The sequence below is a fragment of the Abrus precatorius genome, unplaced genomic scaffold (assembly GCF_003935025.1).
Source record: "Abrus precatorius isolate BTA unplaced genomic scaffold, Abrus_2018 Scaffold10, whole genome shotgun sequence".
NCBI lineage: Eukaryota > Viridiplantae > Streptophyta > Magnoliopsida > Fabales > Fabaceae > Abrus > Abrus precatorius.
The window spans coordinates 32,252,006-32,262,930 of NW_020874292.1; the positions used below are offsets into that span (position 1 = coordinate 32,252,006).

Consider the following 10,925-nt stretch of genomic DNA (forward strand, 5'->3'; position numbering starts at 1 on the left):
CTATACTTATATATATGAGTGTGACCCTATAATCTTAATCTAGCTCGACAGAGAAAAAAAAGTTTGAATGGGTAGAGGGAAGGTTGAGCTGAAGAAGATAGAGAACAAAATAAACCGGCAAGTTACATTCTCTAAAAGAAAGAATGGTTTGGTGAAGAAAGCTCGTGAACTCTCAGTACTGTGTGATGCTGAGGTTGCTCTTATCATTTTCTCAAGTCGTGGCAAACTCACTCAATTTGCAAGTGCTGGTTCTGGGTATCTCTCTCTACCTCATCACCGAAAAAAAAACTCACCTTTTGCAGTTGTGATCATTGCTTTTTCTTTTTCAAATTTTTTAATGCACATATTTGCTGATATGAAACATTAATATTATGTGTTTTATACCATAGCATAGAGCTATACCATACGTCTAAAGGAGGTTGTTTTGGACTCTTAACCATTTTCATTTAATTTTCAGCATTACCAAAACCCTTGAACGATATCAGAGGTTCTCTTTTACACATCTAGACAACAATGTTGAACGTGAAACTCAGGTACTTGTGTTCATTAATTCCATCTGTTCAAATTAATTTTACGCCTTTTGGAGAAAACTTATAATAATTTATATTCAATAGTAAATATTAAAAAATTAACAGTTGTGTCTCCAAACAGTATATCAAGAATTTTGTCTTTAACAGTAATTGGCATTTGATATTTGTGTTCTTCTTATGGTCTTTTGACATTAGTTAATGAATGCAAACCCTTTAACAATTATTACAAATTTTCATATAAAAATAATTACATTCTTTTCTAAAGGATCACACAGAAACATTTTCATGTCTTTAATTTATTAGGTAATGCTGTACAATTCTTTATTTCATTCTTAATTTTAATATATATACCTCATAATACAAATCACTATAATTAGCTCAATCTTGTATAACAATAATTTTTATGAATTTCTATTTTGGCAATCAGAGCTGGTACCAAGAAGTGTCAATGCTCAAGGCAAAATACGAGTCTCTTCAAATGACACAAAGGTTATAAATTATGCTCTTTCTATATAATTGTTCTTTCTAACAATCTCACGCACCAACATTTTGTTATGAATCCTACATTAAGCAGAATAAAATGCTTCGATACTTAAAGTCGTAGGATTGGAGAATAGGATATTATAATCACAGCATGTAGCATTTTCTTTGGCATGTGATGTCATTTCAGGCATTTGCTTGGGGAAGATCTTGGACCCCTGAACATAAAAGAGCTGCAAAATATTGAGAAGCAACTTGAAGGGGCTTTATCACAAGCTCGGCAGAGGAAGGTACGCTTAAATGTAAAAATCCTCTGTTCATTTCTATGGTTCTAATCTTCAAGATCGAGAAAGATGAGAGGATGAGGAAATCTCTCATTTTGTTACAAAAACAATTAAAATTTATAAAAAAATATAGCTAGAAATACGAAAAATATCTACTTAGTACAAAGTTTTTCAAATGATTTATATACATGGGTGTCTATCAATCTGAATTTTCGATCATCTCACTTCATTGCCATCGCCATATGCGAGAAGTGATTAATGGCTCTATTGATTGAAACTCGAGACTTGAATTTGAGAGACAATGGCAATAAATAAGTGAGAAGTGATAATGTTAGTAAGAAATTTTCTGCACAAAATCTTTGTTTAAAGCTCTTTATTTTAAGTTTTCCGAATGAAGGTTGTTGTATATGTGACATATTATTGGTTTCAAGCTATTTAAGATTATTGTACTACAGCTGATATAATGAAACATGGGTATTAGATGACAATGCGTGAAAGTCTGTTACTTTTGCAGACACAAATTATGATTGAACAAATGGAAGAGCTTTGGATAAAGGTTTCATTTTCATCATCATTTTACTCTTGTAATTTTTTTTTTATATTCAATTGGAATAATTTTTAGGGTAAATTATTGACTTAGGTTCTATTTGCTCATCATTTTGAATCCTTCTATTTACTAGATGTTGCTGATCTCATTCATCTTGCAGGAACGCCATCTTGGAGACATAAATAAGCAACTTAGACTAAAGGTTTTGCATTTTGTAAACTATACAATATTCCAGACCCGCATTTCAATTGATTTAGTATTATATATCATGCTTTGAAACCTCATTTTTCAGCTTGAAGAAGATGGATTTAATCTTAAAGCAATTGAAAGTCTGTGGAGCTCTACCTCTGTTGCTTCTGAAGATGGCAGCTTTCCCTTTCTGCATTCTCAAATCAATCCCATGGATTTCCAAGCTGAATCTTTCTTGCAAATAGGGTATTCCAAATTTCCCTCTGTCTTATGTTATATATCACATTAATTAGATCATGATTATATGGTCTGTGTTTGAAGAAGTTTCAGCGTAATACAAGATAGTTTCTATATATTATTATTCAGCCGAAGTTTTAATTATACATGTAACTCCAATAAATAATTAATAGTTCAAGAACCATATAATCATGGTCTAATCAATGATTCAGAAAGGTGGTGCTATATATGTATATGGCTGGTACAAGTATATGTGAAGGTAGAAGATGTGCAGGTTAGGTACAGGTTTAATTCTGTGATCATAGAAAGATGTAAAATAAATATCCTGAATCATTTGGTCAAATTTCTATTTGAAGTGTCAAATGGCAGATCAGTATCTCCAAAAAAAGGCATTGTAAAGCACAAAAAAGAAGGGTCAGAAACTTTGATAAACTCACTTTTTTTTCTTGCAGGTACTCTCAAGCTGAGCCATCTAATGTTCCAAGGAACATGGCTGATGAGACTAACTTTATCCAAGGATGGATTATTTGATTCACTTAGTACTGGAGTACATGAATTTGTTGTCTATATGCTTTTTAAATTTGGATTCTTAATTACTGTTATTAACACAAAAATGTATGCTTTCTGATCTGTGTGGGATGTTAGCAGACTTCTATAACATTGTCTATAATGGGATCCAGATATAGAATATGTCTTACTATTTTACTCTTTGAAGCATTGAAATATTGTTTTAAGCTGTGCATTTTCTCGTTTGATTTTAGGATCATTATTTAGAATTAAACACATTTAGTGACTTAAATTGATGGATATTTTTTAGTAACAAGACTCTTAGAGAAATGTTAACAACATATATTTTTTTAAACACATGATCAAAATTTATTAAAAACTACAAAAATCATATACATTTTATTTTTTCTCACTTCTAATTTATTGATTTTTTTATATTTTTAATTTTTGATAAAATTTATTCATTAATTAGAAATATGTTAAAAAAAATAGATAGTATATTTTTAACACTCCTCGTCAAATCTTAAAATCTTATTTTAAAAGGCTTATTTAAAATCAGATGCTTTGTTAATCCTACTATGTATTGAGATAAAATTTACACTAATGAAAGTAAATAATAATCATAAAGCATTCTGAAAATTATAATGTTTGTCAATTTTTCTTTAGTTTCCCTAACCAAATTATTTATTAAAATCAAATCATGACATAAATCTTACTTTCACAGGTTTAAATTTATCTAAACTAAATTAGTAAATATTTACAATAATTTTCTCCCGCTCAAATAAACCTTTCAAAGATGAATTATATGATTAGAATTGCCAGATTAGAGTTATCAAAACAGTTACCTGGTTCGATTCAAGTCAGCTTGGCTTGGATCAAATTTTTAATTGACGATGAAATTAGGAATGACAATCGGATCTATATCTAATGAATACTTATAAAAATTGCTTACAATGCATAAAGGTAGTTTTATCTATCAAACGAGTCTAATTATTGCTAATTACTCATACAATTTTGTCAATATATGTATGGATATGGATGTTATCTTTGAATATTTTCTTTAATTAAATTGCATATTTTACCGGCTTTCAATATTCTTTTTTATTAGATTTTTTTTATCATTGATATTCATAATATTCATATTTTATTGATTTATCAAACAATCCATGATAAAAGACTATGTTCAAATTAATCAAAATGTGAGTAATAAGTTCGTCTACATGGGTTTATAAGTATTTAACTGGTAAAGTATTATATAATAATATTGAAGTTATTACCCATGTTGGTCATTGGAGATTTGGAGAGGGGATGGAGACGTGGCAATTTATTATGAATCAACGTCTAAATTAATTTAAACTTTTTAAGCTTAACTGAAGAAAATTCATATAAAAAAATGGATTCAAAATCGGTTGGCTTGCATAAAATATTTGTATTATTATTACATGAATCAACTTGCATAAACTTCGTATTCGCATAAATTAGACTTGAGTTGTTATTTTAAATCATTATTTTAGACACTTAAATAACTCTATCTTTTGAACTCAACTCACGTAAGTCTATTATTTGCATCACATTGTTGTCACGAACTTAGGCTTAATTTGGGCAAAATTTTTAAAAAAAATATTTACAAGAAAATAATTGTATTAAAAATAATAAAACTTCTCCTGTAATTTAAAAATAACTTATACTTGTCTAATTTTTGAAAAGTTCTAAAAAATTATTTAATTTAACTTCTTTAAATTTTAAAGAAATAAATTATTTTTAATTTATAAAAAAATATTTATTTTTATATTAATTTTTTTCTATAACAAATTCTCAATAAATTTATCTAAACTGGTTTTAAGTAACTTAAACTTATAGATGTAATTAAAGATAAACATCTTAGATGAAACCCATGTAAGTTCATAAAAAATTAAATAATTGTGAATTTTCTTGGTGGGAGATAATTTTTTCTCGTGAGAAAATAATTTCTTAAAGTGATGCCATAAAAACAGTTTTTTTTAATAGATGGCATAAAAATTAAAATAGTTATTGAGAGAAGACTTTTAAAAGATTTTTGGTTTCAGAGTACACAAAATATCTGGTAAGCAATAAGTATAAAAAACATAAATTTGAATTGCCAATTTGTATCCGACTTGGCATTGCCACGGCACTTTTTTATGTTACGGAAGTTGGAAAACAATAGATACGTGACATTGTTAGATTCGGAACAAAATGATCAAATGAGAATCAATCATATTAATAGTAAAAACGTAATCAAATTTAAGACAAAGATTTGAGATTGCCCACGAAATCGGAGGAATGGTAAAAAATAGTAACAATGATTAGTATGAACACATGCCCATTTTCGCTTACTCCTGTAATTTATTTAACAACGATGAACCACACCAATTATGAACTTGTTAAATCCTCCATGTCCATGGTGAATTTCTCATAGCTCTCCAAAGGGTTTCTACAAACCCAAAAATGGCAGGCTGTTGCTTCCCTGTGGCCCGCAAGGGTAGCTTCAAGCTTGTTAGAAGTACTTCTTTCGGTATTGCTTTTGATTCTCTTTGGTTTCATTCATACCAATGTGTGTGTGTGTGTGTTTTTAATATTTTTACGTTAATTATGAACATTTTGGGTTTTTGATTGGTTTATTTGGGTTGAAAACAAGCGATCACGAATAATTAATGGGCGTGAGATGAGAAAAGAGACTGTTTCGAATTCTTAAATGCACAAAATATTATCTTTTTTCATCACTACAAAAACCTTGTATTCTAAATGTGGCAAAGACAATCTAAATGTTCATGAAAGAAGAATCATATATACTCTTGGACTATAGAAAACTACGAGTACTTGTGTGTGGATAAGAGCTTATCTTCTTTACCCAATTAACTATGATTTAGCCTATTTTTAACTTTAATTCATCTAAAAATGAGAATGTGAAATAAGAAAATAAGAGGGTATTTTTTTATTTTTTTAATTGAATTACCTAATAAATTTAGCATACTTAAAATTAATGACATATGCACCATTATTTTCTTATTTTGCACATTTCTATATTTTAAAAGAGTCAACTCATCTCACTTCCATTTTGAGTAGTTTTTGGCCATTGGGTTCCAAATTTCAAGATATACAAAACCCTTCAAGACATTTTTATAATTTTCAACCGAAAAAAAGATCTCGAACTACGTGAATAGGGGTGTTCGTGGTTTTTCTCCCTCAATTCTCAACACAAAATTGCAATTTTGGTGACAAAAAACTCGAATATAGCTGGAGGTTGAGTTCAATCATCTGATTTTATATTTGTCTTGAACATGTCTATGCGTAATACCTTTCAGCATTCCCATATTTTCAATCATTTTTCTTGGACAAAATCTTGAATTTTAGAGATATAAGATGTTAAGCTTAAAAAAAAATTCTGTTTTAAGGAAATTCATTAGATGCTAAATTGGTTGTAGTTAAACAACATGAACTACTGAATCTGTCCAATTTCATAACGAGTTTAACAGTAGTTCTTATTTGTAGGTTCATATAAACGTTCGAGAAGGGAGATTCATAAAGGACCTATGGTTGTTTGTTTTGGGGAGATGATGATGAAATTAGTTCCCTCAGTAGAAGGAGTGTCCCTTGCAGATGCGGCTGCTTATAAGAAATCCCCTGCTGGAGCTACTGCCAATGTTGCTGTTGGAATTTCTAGATTAGGAGGCTCAGCTACTTTCATTGGCAAGGTGAAATTCATTCAGAATATTATATTAGCACTGTGCTCTCACTATATATTTTGCCAGGTTTTTTTTTTCAGGATTAATATTATTATGAATTTTCTAATTCTGCACATGATAAGAATCTAATAGATAGTAATTTTTTTGTGTTTTGAAATTTGTGGCATTTAATAGCATTAATGAATTGAATTGCATTAACTCCTATAATTTTTAATAAAAAAATTGCATATATCCATTTTTATTATATGCAATATTGTAATGGTTAAAAAATCATCATTATTATTATTATTATTACCGTTTGCAAGAATGCTTAAGCAGAATCAGATTGGTGGTACTGGTAACTTTGCATTTTGCATCAAATGTCTGTAATCAGTCTAATACATCAAAACAATTTGATCCTTTGTCTAATGCATCAAAAGAAATTGATCCTGTCTATTAAAAGGGATATATTTTCTTGATAGCTTCATCTCAATCAGAACATTTTGTTATTTCAGAGTCTGGTCACCTGATCATTCAAGAGTATTTCTAATAGAATACAACATAACACTAGCCAAATTTTATGATTCATGTCTGTCATGTCAATTTTAGGAGCTAACGCTTTGGGATTTGGATCCTCTCATGTTTTTGATTAATATTATGACCATAGAGAGAGAAAGATACAATTTTTATAAATTTTAATTAGTGAGACCTACAACCAATAAGGTGGGTCTTTATTTAATTAAGATTGTGGCTTTCTCTCTCCAACATGATCATACCATGTCACTTATCAACATGAAAGGATCCAAATTCAATGCTTTGTATAGTATGTGTTATGAACTGAGCATTATCATCTTAAGTGAAACAAAATTCGATGTGTATATGAAACATTAATTATAAGTGAATGTTTATTTATTTCTTTATTTTTTTCAAATCCACCTGAATCAATTTGTCTGACCACAGTGTCTCTAATATTTGCATGGAAGGTGGGGAATGATGAATTTGGCCATATGTTATCTGATATTCTGAAACAAAACGGTGTTGACAATTCTGGCCTGCTCTTTGATGCTCATGCAAGGACAGCTTTGGCATTTTATTCTCTTAAAAGTGATGGAGAACCTGAATTCATGTTTTACCGAAACCCAAGTGCTGATATGCTCCTTTATCCAGAAGAAATTGATGTGAACCTCGTAAAGAAGGTAATAGCAATGCCAATTGATGCAAAAAGTATATATCGACGATTTCATTTTCATAAATTAATGATTGAAATAAATTATCAAATAAAATATTGATTTCAGAAGTAAATAGTACATTTTAATCTTAATCTAAAACCATATCTCCTTAATTGACAGAACTCAATATTTTAGTTTTTTTGGTTTCATTAATGTTATGTTGTGCAGGCCACAATATTTCATTATGGTTCAGTTAGCTTGATTAAGGAGCCTTGCAGGTCAGCTCACCTTGCTGCAATGAATGTTGCAAAAATGTCTGGTTGTGTCCTTTCTTATTCTCCAAATTTGGCATTGCCTCTGTGGTCATCAGCACAAGCTGCTAGGGAAGGCATCTTGAATATTTGGAAGTTTGCCGATATTATTAAGGTAAATGTTTTGAGTGTGTGTTTATAGACATGAGAAATATGAGTAACACTCTTTCTGATACACTCTTAATAGGAGTAACACTGTCTTTTTTGTTAGTCACACTACCCACCTTATTTTGATAAAATTTTATTTTGCTACTGTTTAATATACTTCAGAATTAAAATATTATAAGTAATTTGTAAATCATTTCTAGAATATTAATTTTTTGGAAGTGATTTTAATACATTTTGAAATTAAAAAATGAGTGGTGCGATTAGCAAAACATAAAAGGTGGTGTAAGATGCAATGTTCTATCCTAAGTATTTTTTTAAAAAAGTTCCTCAGCGTCATCTCTTAAAGGAACCATTTGATGTCAAAAACTGAAATTGAAGAACCAATTCAACATTGAAGGACTATTTTCATTTTCATGTATTTTTCATTGGAGGACCAAATTGATTACCTGTGGTTTAGTGGTGAAAATGGGTACTAACTCTATCTAAATACTGTCTGTTTTGAAGCACAGGTAAGTGTGGATGAAATTCGAATATTGTGCGAAGGTGATGATCCTTATGACGACATAATGATAATGAAGAAGCTGTTCCATAATAATCTCAAACTTTTGCTGGTCACTGAGGGTGCACGGGGCTGTAGATACTATACAAAGGTTTGATCTATAATTAATGTTGTCCTACACTCATAATAAATTTTATTGGGGCTAATTAAATGCATTAAATGAGGATTTTCCTCACTGTTGCACAGGACTTCAAAGGTTGGGTTGCTGGTTTTGTGGTGGAAGCAATTGATACAACTGGAGCAGGTGATTCCTTCCTAGGTGGATTTTTGAGCATTGTGGCTGCACACAAATACATTTATAAGGTGACAATTAGTATTTTACATTTCATTTGTTTTATTAATATATTGAATTTTGTAATATCATTTAAATTTTATTAAAAATTTACTAATCATAAATTCTTATTCTATGCTTTGGACACATTAAAATAATAATTTTTCATTATGTTGTTTAAAAAAAAAAAAACTTAAGAAACTTTATTCTTGAGTTTAAGAATGGAGTGCATTATATTTGGGGATCATCATGTCTACCCCAAAGGATTTTTAAAACTTTTGGGGTAGTCAAAATATATATGGTTGGTTATTCTAAAAGAAAAAGGGTATTGGCAGCCCAAAAATTTGTTTCTTTATTATTATTATTATAAGAGTGAAATATTTACAAATTAAAATTTATAATATTACTCCCTCCCCCCCTCTTGTCCTTTATTATAACAAACAATTATTTGACATAAATATATAAGAAATAAAGACTGATTTTTAAAAATACTAATTATTAAATATTCTTTCATTTAATATATGGATAACTAATTTAACCATTTATTATTATATAAATTTTTAAAATACACTATAAATTTATAATATATAACTACTTTTAATGATCTTGATAATTTGTGTCTGATAAAATGGCCTTAAGGGATTATCACGTTTTCATTCTTTTAAACTTCCATTAATCTTATAATTTGTTACTCCAATAAGTATTGTTTTAGCCCAAGCTTGATATTCATTTACGAGTAATAGGCCAGCAAGAAAGACATTGTTGCTTCACATGAGGAATATATATATTGATGCATTTACCTTTGGTTTGGAGAATTTCATGTCAAGATATTCACTTGATATAACCTTAATTTGTTTCTAACCTTTCTTATCCCAATTGTTATTTATGATCCAATGTGATTGACAGAGGGAGAAATTGAAGCTATGTGTTCCTTTCTTTGGCACTTTCAGGATGAGAAAAGGTTGAGGGAGGCTCTTGATTTTGCAAATGCTTGTGGTGCTGTCACAGTGACAGGGAGAGGGGCCATTCCTTCACTCCCCACAAAGAATACGGTTCTCAGAGTTATGTTCTCATATTTCAACTGATAGATAAGAAGAAACATTTCTCAATTTGGCAGCTAAATTGGTCAACTGAAAGGTATTAGATTCAATTCATGTTATAGTTTGAAGCCTGTGCCATGTCCTAATTTTGAAATGGGATAACTTTCATTTGCCAATTAAATTTTCCTAAAAAATATACTTTTTAGTAAATACTGAAACAGAAATGTTAACAAAATACGCTATAATATATTCTAATTATTAATAATCACGTGAATATCATTCTTTTTTATTTTTAATTTAATAATTTTTAATAAATTTTAGTTAATAACATGCTAAAAAACGTATGTTAAAAAAATGTGTTGTTAATGTTGCTTTTTTATTATATATATGCAGATAATCTCTCACTTGTTACTTTTTTATTTTTAAATTTTGGACTACTTTTTTAAACGATTATCTAGATATTGTACAAGTTTTAAATTTGACTCTGAAGCAGCGAATATAACTATTCTCACACTAATAAAAAAAATGCAATAAATTTAATGATATAAAATTCGATTATATAGCACAATATAAATGTAGTTATTCGATGAATACAATTAATTATCCCACAATGCCACTCATCCGATTTGTGAATTTGATTTTATTAATTATTAATAAAAATTTAAATGAAATTTACTTTATTGATATATGTGCTGTTAAGATAAAAGAAAAAGACCAGTAATTAAGATTAATTTATTAGGAGTATGAATAGAGAAATAGCAATTGCTTGGGTTAGAATAATTATAAAAAAATTATAAATTGTTATCCAAAAGTATATACGAATAAGTAACTACAGGTGCCAGTGGCCTCATCCATTTTCTATGTCTATCAAATTTTGTGAGCCAATTTCCCTTCGAAATGACTCTCCTGTGTGTAAAGCCTTCAGATTAATCTATAAATAAACTTAATAATATCCAACATTTTTGTATTAAATCTAGGAGATATTGATTGCATTTTTGTCGCTCTTATTT

At 29.1% G+C, this 10,925-nt stretch overlaps 2 protein-coding genes across 2 annotated transcripts; both read left to right on the plus strand.

The window, feature by feature from the left end:
- The first annotated feature begins 67 nt into the window (after positions 1-67).
- Positions 68-2,798, plus strand: LOC113848434 (agamous-like MADS-box protein AGL6). The gene is made up of 8 exons (XM_027477945.1): positions 68-255; positions 458-533; positions 958-1,019; positions 1,201-1,300; positions 1,809-1,850; positions 2,002-2,043; positions 2,134-2,276; positions 2,720-2,798. The coding sequence occupies exons 1-8, from the start codon at positions 68-70 to the stop codon at positions 2,796-2,798; spliced, it is 732 nt and encodes a 243-aa protein (XP_027333746.1).
- A 2,442-nt stretch (positions 2,799-5,240) lies between these two features.
- Positions 5,241-9,960, plus strand: LOC113852304 (probable fructokinase-7). Its single transcript, XM_027482538.1, has 7 exons — positions 5,241-5,307; positions 6,285-6,487; positions 7,441-7,653; positions 7,855-8,052; positions 8,555-8,695; positions 8,791-8,907; positions 9,826-9,960. The coding sequence occupies exons 1-7, from the start codon at positions 5,241-5,243 to the stop codon at positions 9,958-9,960; spliced, it is 1,074 nt and encodes a 357-aa protein (XP_027338339.1).
- Positions 9,961-10,925: the final 965 nt, after the last annotated feature.